Here is a 24097-nt window from a genome sequence, read left to right on the forward strand (position 1 = left end):
TTCGAGTCAACCGATGTACCCGTTACTCAGTAACGAATACATGCGGTTTGCTCCAGCTCTAGTATATGCATTCTCTCACAAAGCAGAAGTTATCTAATTCACAAGGTTTTGTTTTAGATATCTAGAGAAAATTCAATTGCTTTCAGACGTCCAAAATCATTTTTTTTTTTTTTTTTTTTGTTCATATAACAAAGTATTAAGCCAAGTTCCATAAAAATGGTGAGAAATTTTAAGAATAAGAAAAAGTCGGGAGAAATATATTGTAAATCGGGTTGGCGGGAGAGCGGTCGAAAATCGAAAGTCTCCCGCCTAAATCGGGAGAGTTGGCAACTCTGCATTTGTAAAAATACAAGTGTTTTCCAAATTTGTTTTGCCATACATACATTATTCAATAATTTTATTAGTAAATTTTATTGCATTACAATTGTAATTATAACTATTCAATTATTATGTTTTTTTGGTTCATTTTAAAGTTTAATTGTAATTATAATTCTGCAATTATTATATTTTAGTGTAATGAGTTTGATTATTATATTATTATAATTAATTATATGACAATGAATAATTATTATATTATAATTGAGAATTATTCTATCTCTTTCACCTGAGCTAAAATTTCTGTGGCACACTAAATAAAAATTTTAGTGATTAATTATAACAATTGTACAGTGATAAATAATTATTATATCCTTTTGATTTTTGCTCTAAAAGCTATATCCAATATTATACATTCTGAGGGTGATAAAAACAAAATTTCTAACCTCTATACTTCTTATTATTCTGTATCACAGTCTTTATACATATTTCAGTTGTCATCCTCTTCATCAGAAGAAATAATCAGACTCGCATAAATCTTCCATTAAACTATCTTTTTTCCAATAGTCACTATCTATGTGAGTGCAGTAACTCAGTTTTCTGTAAATATGTTACTGTCATTCCATTTTTCAAGAGTTTTTTATGTAATTTTTAATAATTTATTCATTGCCATGTCTCTAACTCTGTTGCAATTCCATAGGAGTTGCTTTATATCACTCCAAATGAATTCAGTTGCACTAATGTTGCAGTGGTACAAGGTAGACATAAAGCCATAAATTCCATAGGTTCGAGCAGTGCCTAATTTTGTTAATATTTGCATTTAATTTTGTTTTACATCAATATATGGTACATTACTAAATTTATGCACATAAATACCATGTGCATTAATTATTAATTTTATTTTCAATGTATTAAAAATACTTTGGATAAGTAAATATTTGCCTTCACTACTCAGGACTTTCTCAGAATAAAAGTGTAAGAGAGTTAAATGAGTTAAAGAATGTAAATTCAATATTTGCAATTAAATGCTATTGTATTTTACATCCGAACTGAATTACAAATAATACAATAACTTGAATAATATATTATAATATGAATTAAAGTCAGTTTAGTGCTCCTTTGAAATGGTGTAACCATGCAACATGCACAGTTTTCTTGGCAAAATCTCCCAGTTTTAAAGCGTTCAAAGTTGGCAGCTATGTTGTACATTTTTTAGCTTTTAAAATCTTCATAAATGAAATAATAATAATATATAAAAAGGATGTACACAACAAATCTGATGTCAAAGATGGATCTTTTATCCTTGAAGAATTTCTTCACACACACACACACAAACACCCAAAAATAATAATAATAATAATAATAATAATAATAATAATAATAATAATAAGATATACATTTTTAAATTAAGTACAGAAGTATCATTCTAAAAATGTTTCGGTGCTAGTAGTATTATATTTCACCATTTGCAATTTGAATTTTAAAGCTTGATGATTTGCAATAACTTTGACAGCAAAATATCCAATAATTATCTCTAAAACTAGAAACACCATCATTATCATATCAGTTACTATTTCCCAAGGTAAAATTAAAAAGTCTTTGCTGAATGTACACAAACAGTGTAGTGGAAATTGTAGGAACAATGTTAGCATCCAAAATCCTGCTAGTTCAGGTACCTGAAATAAAGTTTTCATTATTAAGTTTCATTGTATACAAGTCTTACTTTTATAAAATGTTCAAAATTCCTACTTTTAACAAAATTACAGATGGTATCAATGGTGTTCATAAAATATGAAATTCCATTTGTATTATATGAAGATTCAAATAATGTGTGCATGAAACCATTTTATTGAAATGTTTTTAAAATGTAAATTAGTATTTTATGCTTATTAATGTGTCATCTAAAAAAATAAGTTGCTAGAATGAAGAGAGTGTTAGAAGATACATTTTTGATTCATTTTAACTGTCTATTTAAATGTTTTATTAAATTAATTATAATTTTTAAAAAATTGGAAAAATGTGATGCCATATTATGTATACACAACCATATTCTGTATATATAATAATAATAGAAGTGAATTTATATTCAAGGCTTAATTTCTAGAATTAGAAGTGCTTATGACAGGCCATTAGGAAAGAAGAAAAAATAATTATTTTAATATAAATAGAAAATAAAAGACCAGGTTTCAGTAGGCTTCCACTGAATTTAAGCCCTGAATCTACAGTATAATGTAATATTTCAAGGAATAAATAATACAAGTCAAATCTTTTTATTATTTCAAGGTATAAATAATACAAGTCAAATCATTCTTTTTCCAGCAAACCAATGAAAATAAATAAAACAGTTAAAGCATCACTAATGAAAGTGGAAAGTAACAGTAGGAGAGATTTTATTTTATTTATTTACTTCATTGAATTTTATTTTAAAAAGCATTGTGCAGTTTAAAAACAAATATATCTATTAATAAAATATATTCTTTTAATTTTTGAAAAAAAATTAATGTAATTATGTTTTGTTTACCAAACAAATTATTTCTATTTCAAATAAAATTTTTAGTCACATAGCTAAAATAAACATGTAAACTTTTTATTTTTATAACAATTTAAAAAAAATATTAATACAATATATACAATCCATTTCTCTAAAGCTAAAATATTTAACTATTTTTTATTGACATCTGATAATAAAATTACCAATATGTGTTATTAAATTACTCTCTCTCTAATCAGAGAAGTTGCATTGAGGGAACTAATACTGGGTTATATGAAAACTACATAAGTGAATCCCCCCCTCCAAAAAAAAGGTACGAGCATCAGCATTTGAAAGGTTACAAGCAGTAACTATTGTGAAGAGAATACTTTATACCCAGAGTGTAGATAGATGTCACTGGTTGTCAAACAGCGGTTGTGTGGGTAGGAAGAGTAACTTCGCAGATTTGTCAGAGCAAATGATGTTTAAAAAAGTGATCTCGCTTTGAGGTGTGAGCCATGATTCGTTGTCCTGATTGAGTATTTGGAGTATGGCCATACCATTCAGCCTGGCGAGTGATGGTGATGGTGTCATCCTCACCAATGCCAAACCATGCTTGCCAAACTCAAGAATTGCTGCTAAAGTTTAGGTGGAAAGTCTGGAGTCACCCTTCCCCATTTAGTACCCAGCAACTATTTTCCTTTTCCAAAATTCAAGGAGCATTATCTGGAATGAGAATCTCTTCAGATAGTGATGTGAAACAGCTACTGAGAACTGGCTAAATTTGAAGGGATGTGATTTCTACCAAGTTAGGTTAAACAAGCTGGTTCTGGCTTCAGATAAATGCCAAAATAGATTTGATGATTATGTTGAAAAATGATAGGCAAGTATGTGTGATATATTGAAAAATGATAGGCCCTTTTGTATTTCCTGTCTATTGTTCATAAACATTTTTATTCCCCTTGTAATCTTTTTTGGAGGAGGATCTACTCTCGTACTTTTGGATTTAAAAAAAAAAAAAAAATGCACAAAGAACTAGTACAAAACAAATCTGATGACAAAGATGGATCTTTTATCCTTGAAGAATTTCTTCACACACACACCATAAAAAATAAATAAATAAATAAATAAATAAAATAAAAATTTCTTTTTCCAGCAAACCAATGAAAATAAATAAAACAGTTAAAGCATCACTAATGAAAGTGGAAAGTAACAGTAGGAGAGATTTTATTTTATTTATTTTCTTCATTGAATTTTATTTTAAAAAGCATTGTGCAGTTTAAAAACAAATATATCTATTAATAAAATATATTCTTTTAATTTTTGAAAAAAAATTAATGTAATTATGTTTTGTTTACCAAACAAATCATTTCTATTTCAAATAAAATTTTTAGTCACATAGCTAAAATAAACATGTAAACTTTTTATTTTTATAACAATTTTAAAAAAATATTAATACAATATATACAATCCATTTCTCTAAAGCTAAAATATTTAATTATTTTTTATTGACATCTGATAATAAAATTACCAATATGTGTTATTAAATTACTCTCTCTCTAATCAGAGAAGTTGCATTGAGGGAACTAATACTGGGTTATATGAAAACTACATAAGTGAATCCCCCCCTCCAAAAAAAAGGTACGAGCATCAGCATTTGAAAGGTTACAAGCAGTAACTATTGTGAAGAGAATACTTTATACCCAGAGTGTAGATAGATGTCACTGGTTGTCAAACAGCGGTTGTGTGGGTAGGAAGAGTAACTTCGCAGATTTGTCAGAGCAAATGATGTTTAAAAAAGTGATCTCGCTTTGAGGTGTGAGCCATGATTCGTTGTCCTGATTGAGTATTTGGAGTATGGCCATACCATTCAGCCTGGCGAGTGATGGTGATGGTGTCATCCTCACCAATGCCAAACCATGCTTGCCAAACTCAAGAATTGCTGCTAAAGTTTAGGTGGAAAGTCTGGAGTCACCCTTCCCCATTTAGTACCCAGCAACTATTTTCCTTTTCCAAAATTCAAGGAGCATTATCTGGAATGAGAATCTCTTCAGATAGTGATGTGAAACAGCTACTGAGAACTGGCTAAATTTGAAGGGATGTGATTTCTACCAAGTTAGGTTAAACAAGCTGGTTCTGGCTTCAGATAAATGCCAAAATAGATTTGATGATTATGTTGAAAAATGATAGGCAAGTATGTGTGATATACTGAAAAATGATAGGCCCTTTTGTATTTCCTGTCTATTGTTCGTAAACATTTTTTATTCCCCTTGTAATCTTTTTTGGGGAAAGATCTACCCTCGTACTTTTGGATTTAAAAAAAAAATTGCACAAAGAACTAGTTTTAATTCAGATGTGCACAACATACAGCCTGTAGGCCACATGCGGTCTGCTAGATGATTTTCTGCAGCCTATCACTGATCATTTAATAATGAAGCTTACACCCAGAAAAGAAATTGATTAAAACTATAAAACATGTTTTATTGAGTATATTTTGGTTATTTCAAACAAAATTTTTATTTGAAGGGGGAAAAAATGGATATTTTTTTGTTGTTAACAGTTTTATAAAATTTCAACAAAATTTCTCCAGTTTTACTTGAGTTAACAAAATCTTTTTTTTTAGAATACTTTTGTAATTGTAGCACAATTTTGCTGTTTTTTTAAAAAGTTGCATTGTTGTTTGATTCTACATAACTAGATATGGGATATATATATGTAAAAAAGTTATGCTGTAAAAAAAAGGAGGGAGCAAAAACGGTGATAAGTAAGACGAAATGGTGCTACTGCCAAAACATCTTTTCACGCTTTTCAAGTTTCGCTTCAACATGGGGCTTCTCTCATCAAAGTTGTGAAAGTAAGTTAAAGTATTTGGTACAATCTGATTACATGATTCAGATAAAATGATAAAATTTTCATTTTCTCATTTACATTTTGAATTGTGTGCTTATTTATCATAAACAAATTCTCTTTTCTGTTTCTTAAATGAAGTAAACTTGTGAATCATTGTTTGTAATTGTATAAATATTAATATTTAAGAAGCAAAATAATACATAATTTTTCAAGCTTTAATTACTTTTATATGTTAATATAAAGTATGTATCTTTGGGTTCGTATTTTTTAAACATAATAATAATAGTTATTCATAAAATATTTATTCTAAAGTGTGGTTCTCACCAATTTCAACATTTCATAAATGGCCATTCACAGATTTGAGTTGTGTACCTTCTGCTTTAATCAGTATTCTGTTGGTCATTATGTTCATCATGATTCCACTGTTAAAGAACTGATTTCCCCCTACAGAAATCATTTTGCTAATGGAATTTAACACTGTTATTTGAAATAAAGGTTTTACCTGAAAAAAGTTTTGCAGAGCACAAAGCAAATGCTAATCTGATGGTGCAAGCCATGGCTATATACTGGATGTGATAAAACATCCCTATCAAACTCAAATGTTTTCTAATGAGTGACTGAAAGTGTATTCAGTTTGGCAATGCCATGAAGAAACACAATATTTTTATGGTTCGATTCTGAATATTTCTGCTTTAAAACATCTTTCTTTAATTGTCGATAGTATACATTGAAATCAATCATTTTGCTACTTGTCCTCAAAGGGTTATGGGCGTAAAATTGTGCATAGAAGGTTAGCTTTCCAATTCGTTAAAAATGAAAATTTCTGCCAATCCTTGATGGATCCAATTTTGGGTTGGATCTATATTGAAAGAAAAGGAGTCAAGGCAGAGTCATTTTGGAATTATAATGAAGAAACTATCACTTATTCATGGCATTTTAGGGAAGCTAAGGTTTCAGGATCAAACCTGTAACACCCAAAGGGTTAGGTAAATATTGATTTATAACTTCTAATCTCATCTTTTTTTTTTTTTTTTTTTTGAGTTAGCTCTTCAGGTTGGACTATAAACTTTCGTGTTCAGATTTTATGTACATGACATTTTTTCATTACTAGTTAACAAACATTTGAAAAACAAATCCACATATGCTAACATGTTATGTTAAATTAATTTTTGTTTATGTGGAATCCAGATATCTTCTTTTTTTTTTTTTTCCCTTTTCCTTTTTTGTCATTAGTGGTTATTTTGGATGAATTTAAACTTTCAGCAGGCTTATACATGTTTATGTAATGATCAGCTTCATTTTCAGTGGTTACCAGTGGAGAATCTTCTATGGGAAACTGGCTCATATACATGTGGAGAAAACCATAAAAACACACATGCAGTCATCCTGTTCATCTAGAATCAAATCATGTCAAAATGCCAGTGTTCAACAATTTTGCTGGTCAGCCTGACCAGCCATTTAAATGAATCTGTATTATTAAAATTGTAATTAATCACTGCTATACTGCCTTCACTGTGTATAGAATGTGGTTCTTTGGTCTTTATATTGACACAATCTAACAAATCAATATAAATTTTACTACGGAACAGGATGCAGTGTAGAAAGTTTTCAGCCTTTTGATTCATTAGTATTCATCAGCATATATAATTTCATTAATAAATTATAATCTGATAATTTTTTTTTTTTTTTCTATTTTTAACACTTTTCTGCTTGCATGTACAATTTACAGACTACACACCTCCGTTTCAGAAATTCACAGAAAAATAATCTTGTAATGTAATGGAATTTGCAATACTGAAAGAATATGAAAAATATGTAGTGACATCATTCAGGGTAGTGTAGTTCATGCTGCTCTTTCAAGCATTTTTCAGTAATCACAACACTTCTAGTAAAATGGCCACATCAGTTAAGGAATTCTGAGCATGGAAACAGAATGCTGTAATACTTACTATAAACATTTTTCAAATCTCATTTTGTGACATTTGGTTATTATCTCTAATCAGAATGGTTCTTTAGGGATAACATTTTCCAACAACTGAAGCTATTAGAGATGATGCAGCAACTAATCTATGACAGATATTGAAAGAGGCATTCTTTCAGTACTTCTAAGAATGTCAGGTATGCTGAAACAAGTATGTGTATTTCAGTAAATATTACTCAGAAGGTGACCTAGTAAATACGTTTCAGCATATCAAAAAAATTTGCTTTACAAATATTCTCCAGAAACTTTTTTTTAAAAAAGGGGCATATTTTTACTACAGGTGTAAGGTTCAATGAAAGTATAATCTAATTATCAAACTGATCTTGTACTTTTAAAGTATACTGATTGATTTCATTATTTATCTCTCCAGCTCTTGCCGTGACATTTTCAGTATTACGTACAGATAACTAAATATCCAAGTTAGTGATACTGACTGATGTATAAAATGAAGTTTGTACTTAAGATGTTGATATGAAAAATTTATAACTTAAAAAAATTGCTATATAACTCTTAATTTTTCTTAATTAGAGAAAACATGCAGGTATTAACTAAATTGATATAACAAACAACATACCTTTTCTGTTAAATTTCCTGCATAACCCAAATATAATCGTGTCATTTCAACTACTATCATGACAACTAATACTGCTGTCAATAATATTTTATACAGTTGAGATAACTCAGAAAACTAAAAAAGAACAATATGCATATATATATTTAAAATTTGAGGTTTCAGTATGCTTTAATAATATATTTTAAAATCCATAGTTTATTAACTATGTTAAAATGATTTACACTACAAAATATATTTACAGTTAACAGTTCTTAATTTAATCTATTAATTAATTATTAATTTCTAAACTGTAGCAATCTGTATACTTAGTTCTGAAAAATTATATAAAATCCTCCCCAATGTAAAATTAAAAAAAAAAAAAAAAAAGATACAGTTATTTCAGTCAAAGAAGAAGAATGCTGCATTATTTATTTTTGTCAAAATAGAATTGTTTGTTATTGTAGTGTTTGATTTATTAAAACTAAGAATTGTTTGTTATTGTAGTGTTTGATTCATTAAAACTAAGAATTGTATGTTATTGTAGTGTTTGATTCATTAAAACTAAGTGCGTAATGCTATTATATAATTTGAGCATTATTCACATTGTGATCAAAAAGATTTTTCAAAATGATAATGTCCATATGATTGTCTTACACTACTACAGCTTAACCATGAAGTTCTATACAATTATTTTATTTTATTTCCCTGTATAATAGCATGATTTTTCCTTTACTGAGTTCTTTAATTCATAGTTGGTCTAGGCTTATGTCTGAAGACTTTTTAATATACCTGGACCTCCTTAATATCCTGGTTAATTAATTATGGCTTCATGAAAGACTTTCTAAAGGAACCTGGCTCATATTAAACATTATATATTGGAAGAACCACAAAAGTGAGGGAAAAATGCAGGTAGCCCTATTCATTAGGAATCAAATCTAGGATTAATTACCAATAATTGGTGATCAAATCCACTGTACCGTGGGAGGTCCTTCTAGTTTGAAACTATTCATAAAGGTCTAAATTTTTAATTCATTACTATGGTTAGTTCTACACCTAAAATTTACTGTTATGATAAACATTTACAAATATTTTTAGTGACATGATTAATTTTATCATATTTATTTATCTTTAAATCTTACACTTTTCAACTATTATGTTCTATCAGGCTGCTAGATAAAGTTTAGAAATAAGGAAAATTTTAACACTCTTTACAATATGATTAAGATCAGAATAAATGTAGAAGTTATTGCCAGCCATAGCTAGTCCACATAATACTAGTATATTATTGTGTCCACTACAGATTGTATGAGGGACATGTTTTTAAAAATAGTCACGGTTAGTTCTGAGATAGAAATATACAATGCCTAGAGCTCTAAATATGTCATGGAGAACTGAAGTTCTCAGTAAAGAATTTGATGACTTTTCCTTGGCAATTTCTTTGAAAATGTTTTGCTAGTACATGTTAATGCTGAACTTAATACATGTTATTATAATTTTTTAAAAAAATCTGAAAGCTTTCAGATTTTAATGGTCACCCAAAAGGGTTTGTTAAAGATTTTTTGTGCTTTTGCTGAGCTTACAGTCTACTTAGCCTGCTGTTGCACTCACTCTTGCTAACCCAATTGTTTTCCCCTTTTAGCTTCATTATTAAGCATCACTTTCTTTACACTTACACCATATACAGTTTAACAGCAAAATCACAAAATTTTTATTTAACTTAACAAAATTTAGAATTCCCAATGCAGTATTAAGTATTGGCATACCATTTTTATATTTTTCACTCTTTTCTCAGTTCATCATACCAGTATTCAGTTTTCTTAATAAGATGGCTAGCAAAATGTTTTTTGTCTTTTTATTATAAACATTTTGTCTGTTAACTTTATTTATTAAATATCACTATCTTCGCATTTATGCCACATAAAATTCAATAAGACAGTCTCGTGCGTTGAAGGTAAAAATGCTTTATTCCGTACGGTGTTGTCACTGCTCGCTTTTAAATTTTTGAATTTGTTAATCAAAAGTTCATTAAAGTTTTTAAAAAATATGAAACAGATCATAAAACAAATTCAAAATTCAAGATTCCAGGTGCACAAGTTTGGATAGAGGACTACATTATTCAAAATTTGGTGGCTCTAGGTATCCCTTTTTTTTACATTGCAAAAATCATTCATATACTCATGTACATTCTTCATTATTTAATTTCTTTAAAAATAATACAGGGCAATGATATTTGGTGGCAACAATTTGAAAAGCGATATGCCATTTACAGTTATTCAAAGCAAAATCCCATTTCGAGACTGATAGCCCATTTGGGTTAATGCTCCTTTTGGACTAAAAATTAACTAGAGAATATTATTGAAAATAAATCAGGTTTAGCTAGACTGCTTTTGATAATAATGTAAGTAAGTCTCTTTTCCAAAAGAGAGTGAAGAACAATCTGGCAGTCGTCTGTTAGTCTAAAGTTAACAACATTTGATTCTATTTTTCTGCCAATTACCCATCACCTAAAGAAAGAGCAGCCACTTTACCACCATAATACCATAAAATTTATTAAGAGCTCTGCTGAATTAAAATATTTTGAAAGAATGCTCCAGTATTCCTGAGCCATCCATCTATACATGCAGTCAATAGTAAAAACAAACATCCTGAGCTCTATCTGTATCTATAGAAAACTTTTAGTTAATGGGAAGAATTTAGATCTGAAATTTGACTGCACTGATATGTTTGTGACAGATCATTGATTTAATTAGGGTACTTCTGATATGGACAAGCATGTCTTCTGCCAAATCCAAAAAAAGGATTTTCTAACTTTTTAATCTAAATTGAGCATATGTATATATTTATATGTATGTATGCATACAAGGTGAATTACCTAAAACTTGCATCATGGTTATTTCTGAAATAAAAGTTGCTACTAGTGGCTCTGAAATAAAAGTTGCTACTAGTTCAGATTAACTGGAGTTACATGACTTTGTTTGGGTGAGCATTACTTATGATTATTTTAAGAGTACTGTTGTGAACAATTTTGAATTTTTTCCAGATGGTCTCAAATGCTGTAGACAATGGTTCAGCTCCATATTCAATAGCAAGTCTTGTGAAGCATGCCCTTTCCCCCAATATAATTTAATAATAATATATTTTAAAAGTTTAATATCATATTTTTAAAGGTATCCATCCCCACAATCTTATACCTGCTCCAAACTTAGTTATTAATCCAAAGTGATTTCTACATATGTAGCATTTTCAGGTTTATTTAGCTTGTGCACTTTAAATAAACGTGAAACATCTTTAGATTTTGTATTCAATGTAAAAAGTTGATAACTTGTATTATATGTAAATTATTTCATTCTCTTTTGGTCATAATAGAAGATTGCCAAGAATTTTATTAAGAGAGCCATAGCACAGAGCCAAGTTTACATAATGGGAAACATTCAACCACAAACACAACTGAATATCATTGGTCCAAGAAAAATTTTATCCATTTCTACATATTCTCAAACTTATAGACATTTTAAAAAGACTGCTTTTTTAAACATAATCAAAGCCATTTTGAAAGTCAAGAGCCATCAAGATCTGTTTATGCTGGAAGCCATTGTAATTAATTTAATGGCCATATTATTTCTTTTCTTTTTTTTTTTTTTTTTTTGCAACCCACTTGTCTATCAAAAATGCAATCTATACAAAAATGAATCTATTACAATTAATCATTCTGCTAATTTATATAAAGTACTGATGAGGGAGGAATGTGTGTAATCTGGTAGTGCATCATGAAAATGTAAATTAATTATATTTTGATTCAAAGATAATCCATGATATTCTTTTTGTTAAAAATATTTTTGAAAATTTATATAATTAGATATTTTTCTGCAGCACACTTCATGTTAAGTATTTAAATATAGTATATTTTACAAATAAAAAAAAAAAAAAAAAGAATAATAAAATGAATACTGCATTAAACTAACCTTATAAATAAGGCAACCCATACGAATACCTATCCAAAGAGGAGAGTAACTTGCATTGAAGTATAGGCACATTTGTAAAGGCAGACTTGACATAACTTCTTCTAAATAAAAGAAATGCAGAGACTGTTTTAGTACTTCATATATAGAAAACAAGATCATATGAGCAAATTTTATTTTATTGTTAATGATGACTAAGCTATAATTAAAATTCCAAATATCTAGATTAGATGGCTTTCTGTGGCTGCAGCCTGAATAAATAGACTGCCCTTTTCTATTTTGATGGCCCTAGTTTTCATTTATTGCATTTTATTTCTTGTACACATAAAGATGTTTTAAAACTTAAAATCTTAAACTTTAAAAATAAATAAATAAATAAAACCTTATTTCATTAAAATGAAATACAAAATATACTTTTTCCCACAAAATTATACAAGCCATTTTTATTCGACTAAAATTTAGTTTTATTTCTGCTATTCCTAAACTTTTTTTCCCTCTCTTTTAACTGTACTGAAAGTAAAGTTTAAAAAAAATGACATAAATGTTGTACATTATGAGATGAAAATTTCTGATGTGCAGAGAGTGTTCATGTTTGTTTAGTGTTATTTTGAAAAAAGGAGAAGTCAAATCTCTAAAGTAAACATTTTATCAAAAGAGAAATAAAATAATTTCTAACTTAATTATAAACTGTGAACAAATGTTCTGTCAGATAAAATCCCTGCTAATTTAAATATACAAATAAAGTTATTTACATTAATAATAATTATGAACAAATCATTTCAGGTTTAATCCTAGTATCCAGTGCACACGAGATTTGGCTACTTTATGATGAGCAGTAAACGGGTCATTTTGGTGGTGGCGATAATGTTCAAAATCGCAGCAAGGTTGCACTGTATAGTACTAAAATTTTACCATTGTTTCATACAAAGCCTTCGCTAATTTAATAAAAATAAATTACATTCAATTATTTAGAATGACACTCAGTAAGGTGACCAGATTTTAACACTGGTAAAGTGGGACACCATTCACTGGGAGGGGGAGTGTTTAAACATTTAGTCTATACAGAGAGCAACACAAATTTTCATAGAACAAAAAATAGTATTGCTATATATTTTCAAAATTTCAACACAAGTGCAATTTACAAATACATTAAAAGAAATTATGTATAGTATTATTTTATTCTTTGTCATATTTCTCGTTTGAGTGAATTTTGTTTAGTAGATTGCTGTCGTTGTTTGAAAGGTCATAAAATTTTTACAAGAATTTTTTAAATTATATTTCACACATAAAATGGCTTTTAAAGTCTCAACACTTAATTGTGATTTTTCTGATGTCCGCACTTTATTTACCATAGAAAAAAAGGGTTGATCTTTACAATATGGTAACTGGTAGTTTGGCGACATTTTGGAGGCGATAAAGGTTACTACCTGGGACTTTGGTAATAATGTGAGCAGTACTCAGTTCCGATTACGCATTATTTTGCGTGAGGGAAATGAGAGATCATGGGATATGTCATGTGATATTAACGGAAGAATTACGGTTCTTTAATCGGAAAAGGGGGGAAATCGGGAAAAAATCTGGAAGTTTTGTATTTGGCTTTATTCTGTGTTGTGTGAAACAGTGTTCGTGAATTTTTGGATCCCATGGCCGTAACTAAAGTGAATTCGAAATGGGTATTTATGTATGTATTAATTTAATTTATGTGCTCATTTATATTTTAAGTAGTGTTTTTGAATTTAATTATATTTTAATTAAATGATAGTTATTTTGTGAATTTTATGTTTGTAGGAATTTGGTATACGTTTTAGTTGAAGTAAACGTGCATGGAAATAATTTAAATATCTGACACTAAGTATTTGTAATGGTTGCGGTATGAATTCGTTGGTGATGTGTATAATGTAATAGATGATTTAGAGGTAAAAGTTTTTGGATATTTTATTTATTTTATATGTGGAAATGTTCATATTTGGAAAGGGTAAATACTTTTTCGCGATCAGGTAATTTCATATATGTTCTTTTTACCGGGTTTAAAGATTGAGAAAATTGTCATGTATTTTCGTGAAATTTTTCTAATTTATGAGAAAAAAGCAGTGTACATGGATATAGTGAAGAGTGTGCGCAATGCCATTTTTGTGCAATTCTGGGATGTTTTTTTAAGTAAAAATAAGTCAACGTGTACATGGTTTAGTGATATTTTAATTAAATGATAGTTATTTTGTGAATTTTATGTTTGTAGGAATTTGGTACACGTTTAAGTTGAAGTAAACGTGCATGGAAATAATTTAAATTTTTGATACTAAGTATTTGTAATGCTTGCGGTATGAATTCGTTGGTGACGTGTATAATGTAATAGATGATTTAGAGGTTTTTGGATATTTTATTTATTTTATATGTGGAAATGTTCATATTTGGAAAGGGTAAATACTTTTTCGCGATCAGGTAATTTCATATATGTTCTTTTTACCGGGTTTAAAGATTGAGAAAATTGTCATGTATTTTCGTGAAATTTTTCTAATTTATGAGAAAAAAGCAGTGTACATGGATATAGTGAAGAGTGTGCGCAATGCCATTTTTGTGCAATTCTGGGATGTTTTTTTAAGTAAAAATAAGTCAACGTGTACATGGTTTAGTGATATTTTAATTAAATGATAGTTATTTTGTGAATTTTATGTTTGTAGGAATTTGGTACACGTTTAAGTTGAAGTAAACGTGCATGGAAATAATTTAAATTTTTGATACTAAGTATTTGTAATGCTTGCGGTATGAATTCGTTGGTGACGTGTATAATGTAATAGATGATTTAGAGGTTTTTGGATATTTTATTTATTTTATATGTGGAAATGTTCATATTTGGAAAGGGTAAATACTTTTTCGCGATCAGGTAATTTCATATATGTTCTTTTTACCGGGTTTAAAGATTGAGAAAATTGTCATGTATTTTCGTGAAATTTTTCTAATTTATGAGAAAAAAGCAGTGTACATGGATATAGTGAAGAGTGTGCGCAATGCCATTTTTGTGCAATTCTGGGATGTTTTTTTAAGTAAAAATAAGTCGACGTGTACATGGTTTAGTGATATTTTAATTAAATGATAGTTATTTTGTGAATTTTATGTTTGTAGGAATTTGGTACACGTTTAAGTTGAAGTAAACGTGCATGGAAATAATTTAAATTTTTGATACTAAGTATTTGTAATGCTTGCGGTATGAATTCGTTGGTGACGTGTATAATGTAATAGATGATTTAGAGGTTTTTGGATATTTTATTTATTTTATATGTGGAAATGTTCATATTTGGAAAGGGTAAATACTTTTTTGCGATCAGGTAATTTCATATATGTTCTTTTTACCGGGTTTAAAGATTGAGAAAATTGTCATGTATTTTTGTGAAATTTTTCTAATTTATGAGAAAAAAGCAGTGTACATGGATATAGTGAAGAGTGTGAGCAATGCCATTTTTGTGCAATTCTGGAATGTTTTTTTAAGTAAAAATAAGTCGGCGTGTACATGGTTTATGTGTATGTGTTATTTTGAAAAACGCGTAAGGAGTATGGTATTGTGCACTTTTTCCCAATTTTGCAGTGAATATTTGTCATGATTAAGCAGTTTTGTTAGATAAAATTTCTAGCATAAGTGTAATTCCGCTAGTAGATTGTTGGAAGAAGTGTTCAGTAGATAAAAAGAAAAGAAACATGTCTTTACTTCATGAAGACAAAATGGCGGCAGGAAAAAAAAATAGAGGGTTGCTGTAGGAGAGTTGGTCGCCAAATTTTCGCCAAAAAAACGCCAAGTTACCATAATGTAAAGATCAACCAAAAAAAGCGCTCAGTCACAGCTTTAGTTCGTGGGGTATTCCACAGTTTTTAGTACATTATTGTATGGAACATTATTGTATGGTTTGTTTCAAAATGATGAAATATTTCTAACCATTTGTTTTCTCTTGTGATTTTCGCTGATGTCCAAGATTTAATCTTTTCCTTATTAATATATTTTTAATAATGATGTCTAATTAAAAAAATCATTTACAGAAATATTACTATATGGGAAATTTTGACTAATATGATCAAATGATTTTTGTACATTCCAATTAAGTTCTTGTTTTAATATATTCCCTAGCTTGTCGTGCATTCTTCCTAAAAATCGGGACTTCTTTAAAAAGTTGCGGGACAAACTGTTAAAAATCAGGACGTCTGGTTACCTTACACTCAGTGTTGTTAAGCATCATAAAACCATTTTGCACTCAGCTAGTGCACTGCTAAAGGGGAGGATTATATTTATTCTATAAAAGGGTGTTTATGATTTATTTTAAACTTATTCAAACACGTGAGAAATTATTACCTGTCTTACGGGAAATCCTTCTTCCATAGGTGATATTAATACCAGGAAATATTATTTCAGATGCTCTTAACACAGCAAATTTAATGGAATCCATTTCAACTTTGAAATCATTATAAAATTAAGGGTGAGAGATTAATTTTCAAATAACATATTTATCTAATGCTTACTGTACATCTACATATAGTCATTTACTTGCCCAAGAAATTTTCATGTATTAAGAAAACATATATATCAGAAAAAGGTCTGCATATGAAATACGTTAGAAAAATTAATATTTACATTAGCAATTAGTTTATGGAACGTAATGAAGTAAAGCTACTCAACATAAGAGATTAGAAGTTTAAAGGTGGTATTACAAGACTTTGCACATAAACAAATAAAGCTATTTAGTGCACCATACATACTAGTCTTTCCCCTGGCAACGTAGACAGATATCTTGTTTTGAGCCCGCAGAACGGAAAGTAAAGTTTAGGCGTGAAGTAAAGTATTTATCTAATGCTTGACAGATTTAAGACGCACCCTTATATAGACGGCCATACACAAGGAAAAAAAGTTTCAATAGCGTGGTTTCTTTTAGTTCTCACGTTTCGTAAAAGCCAAATAAACAATTATTGAATGCAATTACCTTCACGTATAAGACGCAGGTAACTTTTTTGAGACCAAATTTAGGAAAAAAAAGTTCGTCTTATAAGCCGTCAAATACGGTATTTGTATTTCAGGTAGGTAGTCAGTGGCGTAGCTAGGGTGGGGCAAGGGGGGACATCTGTCCCCGGGCGCAGCATTCAGGGGGCGCCAAATTGATGTTACGAACTTTTAGAATGAAATTTTTCCGTTCTTGGCACAGAGAAAGGGCAAGGCCAACTAGATATCGGGAGCGACTAAATTTCAACTCGGCAGGAAAATTTGATTGGTCAACGGTACACGTCACATGTGACGTCAAAAGCGGGGTGTTTTAGATTTACCCCACAGGATTACCTGCCATTTTCGGTTGCTTGTTTTCTGAGCTCTGCAGTGATATTTTTTGGCGAGCTAAAAGAATTTTTTGATAAAATATTTTAATTGGTAATTTAGATATTGTTTGCTTGTAATTAAACACGTGATTACAAATTATTGTAAAGTATTTATTTTTGAGACAAACTTTTTGTAATCTATTTATTTTTCATATATTGCCTTTTGAGAACAGATAAATTTAGCTGAAATTTCCTTTGTTGAACAAAGGAAAATGAAAAATGTTTCAGAATAGCAAACCGTGTTAGTTTCAGTCAAACACTAAATATTTTATACCATTTTTTGTGTCAAACATTAAATATTTTAATATCATATGCTACCATTTTTTTGTGTCAAACATTAAATATTTTAATATCATATGCTACCATTTTTTTTGTGTCAAACATTAAATATTTTAATATATGCTACAGTTTTTATTCATTTTTTTAATATTTCTGATGACAAAATAAGTTTTTTATTTTCTATTGTAGTACATAACTTTTTGTTATAACAATGGAATATGAAAAGATAGCAGTATTTGAATGTATGTACTGCTGCAAAAAGTACAAAAAGAAAAAGGTTTTATATGAACACATTCGGGAAGTACATAAAGTACCTGTTGTGGCTGAAGGAAATTTGAAATGTCCTATTAATGCCTGCAATTTTTCATGTAGAACGTTTGAAGAGTTAAGAAATCACGCAAGAGATCAACATGGATACACTCTTAACTCCGTTGAAATGACATTTAATACATATGAAGGTAAGATATTAGAAATTTGCATTTTCTGCGATAAACCCCAAACTGAGTACAAATTACTATTTTTGCAAATTCATTCATCAAGTTGGGGAATAAAATACATCTATTTTTGTGAGTATAATTGATAACAGAATAATTTCCTTAGCATCTTGCTTTTTTCTGTTAGCCTGATAAACCCCCATTATTCTTCAGTAAAAATATTTCAAATAATAATTATTATTAATAATATTAAGATTAAGTAATATTTCTCTTCCTCAACTATTTGAAATATGAAGTAAACATTTTCTAAATAATAAAAACATATATAGAGATGTACTGCTACATAATTATTTATACATGTAATTCAGTGCTTCATTAAAAAAAAAAAAGACTATCCTGTTATTACACAAACGGATCTCTTAATGCATGTGTATGATGAAGATATCAAAAATAATGTGGACCTAATAAAAAAATTGTTAAAATCTTTATTAAAGTGGCAACCTTCAATCGTAAGTTTAGTATCATAATGATAGACACTTATTATATGTAAATGAGGCTTAAAATTTATTATATGTTATTTTAAAACTACTTAAAGAAATTTATTCAATGTCTTAAAATTTTAATAACCTATACACATTGTATCAGTTATCAAGAAACAGGCTACAATGTTTTTTTACTTTAGACATAGGCCAGATGACACTCATGCTATGGAAAATGTCTGATGACAATTTGTCTCTTAAGAATAAATTTCTTGCATTATTATACAACTTTGGGGAATATGTTTTAAGTCTAGTTTAGCTGGAACATGAGTACTAGTAACTGTCAAATAGGAAGAAAAATATGCCAATGTACAACTTAAAATAGAGTCGTAGCTAGGGTTTTCAGCGCCCAGGGACAACTGAAGGTTTCGCACCCTCTACTGCTTGCCATGGATGGAAAACATTTAATTCTAAAATGTCGTAACATCAGTTTGGTGCCCCTTCGAATCTGCGCCCGGGGACAGATGCCCTCCTCTAGCTACGCCCCTGACTTAAAATTAGGCAACTTTATTTCAGTGTAGATTTTAAATAAAACTATCAGTTTTGAGAGCAATTAGACACAGGTCCCTCTTTTTGAAGAGAAAAAAAATTCTGCTAAAGTGACCAGTATCTATTTACAATCAGTGCCAAAATAAGATTTTGGTTAGTTTTAAATTAGTAATTTTGTTTTAAAGATTAACTAGTTCACAATTATAATGGGCTTTTATATTGTATGTAGGCTAATGTTTACCCTTCAAATTTAGATTTCTTACAATGGAAAATTGAGGAAGAACGAAGGGAAAAAATTTCTTACTTTTTGAGAAGTACAATAACTCTTAAAGAAGGTGGGAAAAAGAGTTACTTCCTTTGTAATTGATCTGGATTTTATAATTCTAAAAGTAAAGGTGTAAGAGCTATAAAATCACAAGGTACCTGCAAAATAGAGGGGCACTGTCCATCTACTATTGAAGTTACCAGTAATGGCATTATTAAGATTTTATATTTCCAAACACACGTGGGACACACAGTAGATCTAGAACATTTGCCGTTAACAAAAGATTTGCGAGAAGTGATTGCAGGTAAGTTTCTTTATGAACTTGATTGTGAAATTCAATATAAAACAGACATTATTATACAACATTATCATATAAATGCAATATTTTCAGGTAAGTTAAAAGAAGGCATTCCACTACAGAAAATATTAGATTCCACAAGGAATAGTATTAAAGAAGACATTTACAGGGAGCATTTATTGACAAAAAAAGACATACATAACATTTCTAATTCTTACTGTATTGGTAATGATGAACAATATCATCCAACTGATGCTGTCAGTTTAAGGATCTGGATAGAAAAAAATGAAATGTTTAGATGATAATTCAGTTCTTTTTGTAAAATTCCAAGGAGAAGCAGCAGATCAGCACTTGGAAATTAGTGACTTCTGCATCATCATAATGACAAATGTTCAAAAGCATATGCTTTTAAAGTTTGGATCCGATAGCATATGCATCGATAGCACACATGGGACTAATGCTTACGATTTTCAATTATCGACAGTTTTAGTCATAGACGAGTTTAATTCACGATTTCCTGCTGCTTTTTGCCTAAGCAATAGAGTAAATTTAGGTTCAATGCAAAAATTTTTTCAGTGTATTAGGGACAAAGTTGGACTGCTGTCTGTAAACTGCTTTATGAGTGATGATGCACCAGTATATTATACTGCATGGACATCAGTAATGTGTGATGCCAAATTTAGGATTCTATGCACCTGGCACGTTAAAAAGGCATGGCTGCAAGCAGCAAATTCAATTATCCTCTCAAAGCGAAAGGAAGTTTTGAAATTTTTAAATGTAGTATCTGAATGTCATGATATAAAAGAATTTGAAGCACTGATATCTGATTTCCTCAGCAAACTCTTTGCTGATAGAGATACAGACAAGTTTGCTAATTATTTTGCTTCAAATTATGCAAACAGATGCGAGTTGTGGGCTAAATGTTATAGAAAAAGATGTAACATCACAACTAACAATCATCTTGAAACACTGCATCGAGTTTTAAATTATTCTTATCTTGATGGATTGAAAAACAAGAGGGTTGATAGGTGCATTGCGAAGCTTATTAATATGGTGCAAGATAAACGGTTCCAGAGATTTATCAAAACAACAAAAGGGCCAAACAGATCAAAGATCAACCAAACAAATTTACGACACAACAGAGCAATAAATTTTCCAGCTAATAATATCACAGAAATCAATGAGTTTTCTTGGCATGTGATTTCAGAAAGTGACCCTACTCTTGAATATACTGTTACTCAAATACATACACAATGCATTAATTGTAACATTGTTTGTAAATGGTGCAAAATTTGTAACGATGCATTTGTATGCACATGCACAGATGCAACGATTAAAGGAAGTGTCTGTAAACATATACATGCAATAATTTTAAAGACAAGATTACTTAATAGAGAACAGTCAGCTAAAACTAAAGAATCAAATGATGTAAAACTCTTTCTTGATCTATCAGCACAAAAATTAAAAAAATCAGGAACCAAGCACCATATTATAAATCAACTGAGTATCATATCAAAACTTGTAACATCAACAACAGTAAATAATATAACTTTGGGAGATATTGAAAACACACTGAATAAAGTGATTACAAAATTAAAGAACGAAAAGCCAAAATTGAAAATGGTGAACTATGAACCTACAAATAAAAAAGCAGGGAAACAAAAGAATTTCTTTTTTACGAGAAAGAAAAGAAAAAGTCCATGCAGTACTGAAAATATTGCAACAAATTCATACAAGAAAGCTGCTATAGATGTCATTGGAAATAATGAAACTCTTATAATTCATGATTCTTTTGATCATATATATTGATATCTCATCATGTAAATATATTGTATATAAAATAATCTCTAAATAGTTTATAAATTAAAATATGAATTAAAAACAGTATATAAATTTAAAATGCTCTTAATCTTGTCACTACTTCATCCTTGCTAGTTACACAAGTAATTTATTAATCAGTTTTTGATCTCATATTCTGTCGCAGTATTTCACTACTAAATTATTAGTGTAAAGTTCTCCAGTTGATGGTACACATACAGTACAGTTAGCAACATCATTTTACAAAACATCGACATATAATGTGTTTATTAGGACGTATCACAACAATATGTGCAAAAGAACTAAAAGTTTCAGCATGAAATATGCAGTTACAGATTCAGTCAAATATAGATAGTAACATCATATACAGATAGAGAACATAATAGGAATAACAATCACACTTGATTATTACAAAGGAAAATCATAATTCAGTATCTGCTGACAAATCAGAGCATGCTGGTATTTCTTTAAATAAATGATTAAAAATGCCACAAAAATATAATAAGTGCTTTAAAATTCTTAAATTCATATAAGTGTAAATCTTAGTGTTTTTGAAAATGCTACTGTATTTTGTTATCGAGCATTTTTGAATCGCTAGTGATTACAATAACAATTTATGAATAGTGAAAACTTAAATTATTCCAAGAGAATTGATTAATAAATTTCATACAGTAAATAAATCATTGGGCTGCAAAAGTATGCAGATATATGACAACCAATAACAGAAATAAAAATAAAATCTTTAAAAATTTTATAAAGTGGCGAAGCATGCAAGAGCTATTTATTTATCTTGTAAACAATACATTTTCAGTAGAATCAGTACTTTAAAAAATTGATATACTTTGGAAACATGCTCTGCAATGTAGTTGTTTTGTGATGAAACTGTTGATAGTGATGCTTTGATAATGCTTTTGTTGATTTGCTCCACACAGTAAAACTGTAGAATTTATGTATACATAGCTCTTGCTTTTATGTATGGATGCAAATTATACAGCTTTTAATTTTTCATGAAACTTGCATACATATTAAAGTCAAGCGACTTTTCAGAATATTACAACATTATAAATCTCACACCTTGAGATTACTAAGGCTTATACACAGATTTCAAAGGAAAGAGTTTGTAAAGTTGTATAAGGGCCTTATTGTAAAGTTGTATAAGGGCCTTATTACAACATTATAAATCTCACACCTTGAGATTACTAAGGCTTATACACAGATTTCAAAGGAAAGAGTTTGTAAAGTTGTATAAGGGCCTTATTATTATTGATATAGACACAAGTATATAGTTTTCATTAATTAACACATTGTTATTGATGAAGATCTCTTTAATGATTCTTACATAAAGCTATTTGGATTTTTTTCCAGAGGAAAAACAACGTTTCATTTAACCTGCGAGCACACGCACCGATCCGACGAACACTAGAACACGCGCCGGGTATGTCATACCCGAATAAAACGTTTTTTCTACAATTTTCACAAATGTATCTAGTCTTTCTATCTTTTTTCTTGGGGCACTCTGTACACCTCTTGTAATTTTAGGTTTTTTGGGGGGTGGTTCATTGTTAACATGTTCATCGGTGGTCAGTGTTTGTCTAGAATCAGGAACTACAGATGCTCGTTGTCGTTCATTTTGAACATTTTCTATTAACTGCATCCCTAAGGCTTTGAGAAAAGTACGCCTGGTATGGTATTCCGTTGGTAGTTCCTTCTTTGATAGTAGAATTATTCTTGCATTAATGGCAGCCACGTTTAACACTGAAAAGAAAATCACCATAGGCCATCGACGTGCTACTCTTGCTGTAGAATACGCAGCTGCCATCTCATCTACAACATCGACTGCTCCTTTTGTCATGTTATATAATGTAATGATTTCAGGCTTTTTAGATTCCCCAGTAGATTCATCGATTTGATCGCCGGAATGCATTGTGGATAACAGGATCACACTCTTATTTTTTTTCGGCACATAAGATACAAGTGTTGCTTCTTTCTGAAAACCGAAAATTGAAGAATATACTTCTCTTTTCTCTGCCAGAAACTCAGGTGGGATTTCTCTCTCATTTTTACGCATTGTACCTACTATCGTAATTTTCTTCTTTAGGAGATCTTGAGATAATTCAAATCCCATATACCAATTATCAACTGTTAAATTTCGACCAGAGTTGTATAAGGGCCTTATTAAACGTTTGACAACTTCGCTTGCACCAAATTCAACTTGAAATGGCCCATCTGGTTGTTTACCAGCATAAATTTCCATACTCCAGGTATAAAATACCCTTGCGTCTACAAGAGCAAATATTTTTATGCCATACTTTGCTGGCTTGTTGGGCATATTTTGTTTGAAGGAACAACGACCTCTGAATGATTCCAACTTCTCATCAATGATCACATACTCTCCTAAAGTATAAGCCTTTTGGCAATTTGTGACAAAATTTCCAAAAAATTCTCTGATCGAAGCTAATTTATCAACGTCTCTTCTACTGGGACGATCTCTAATGTCATCA

The 24097-nt window shown here is 29.7% G+C and overlaps 1 protein-coding gene across 3 annotated transcripts; it reads right to left on the reverse strand.

Annotated features, from left to right (window-relative positions):
- Positions 1–1590: 1590 nt before the first annotated feature.
- On the reverse strand, positions 1591–17590 carry LOC118188241 (transmembrane protein 17B-like). 3 transcript variants are annotated; one of them, XM_035358637.2, is made up of 4 exons: positions 16869–17590; positions 12132–12232; positions 8191–8304; positions 1591–1991 (listed from the first exon to the last, which is right to left on the reverse strand). In XM_035358637.2, exons 2-4 carry the CDS (start codon positions 12222–12224, stop codon positions 1737–1739), a joined length of 462 nt encoding a protein of 153 aa, XP_035214528.1. In that variant the 5' UTR covers positions 12225–12232; positions 16869–17590; the 3' UTR covers positions 1591–1736. The 3 variants fall into 3 exon arrangements, with proteins under 3 accessions (XP_035214528.1, XP_035214527.1, XP_035214526.1); XM_035358636.2 differs by having other exon boundaries at positions 16744–16880; XM_035358635.2 differs by lacking the exon at positions 16869–17590 and adding an exon at positions 16465–16846.
- Between the last annotated feature and the right edge of the window lie 6507 nt (positions 17591–24097).

This window comes from Stegodyphus dumicola, chromosome 6, assembly GCF_044657685.1.
Source record: "Stegodyphus dumicola isolate Sdum_Otavi_A_Nest chromosome 6, ASM4465768v1".
In the NCBI taxonomy this organism is placed as follows: domain Eukaryota; kingdom Metazoa; phylum Arthropoda; class Arachnida; order Araneae; family Eresidae; genus Stegodyphus; species Stegodyphus dumicola.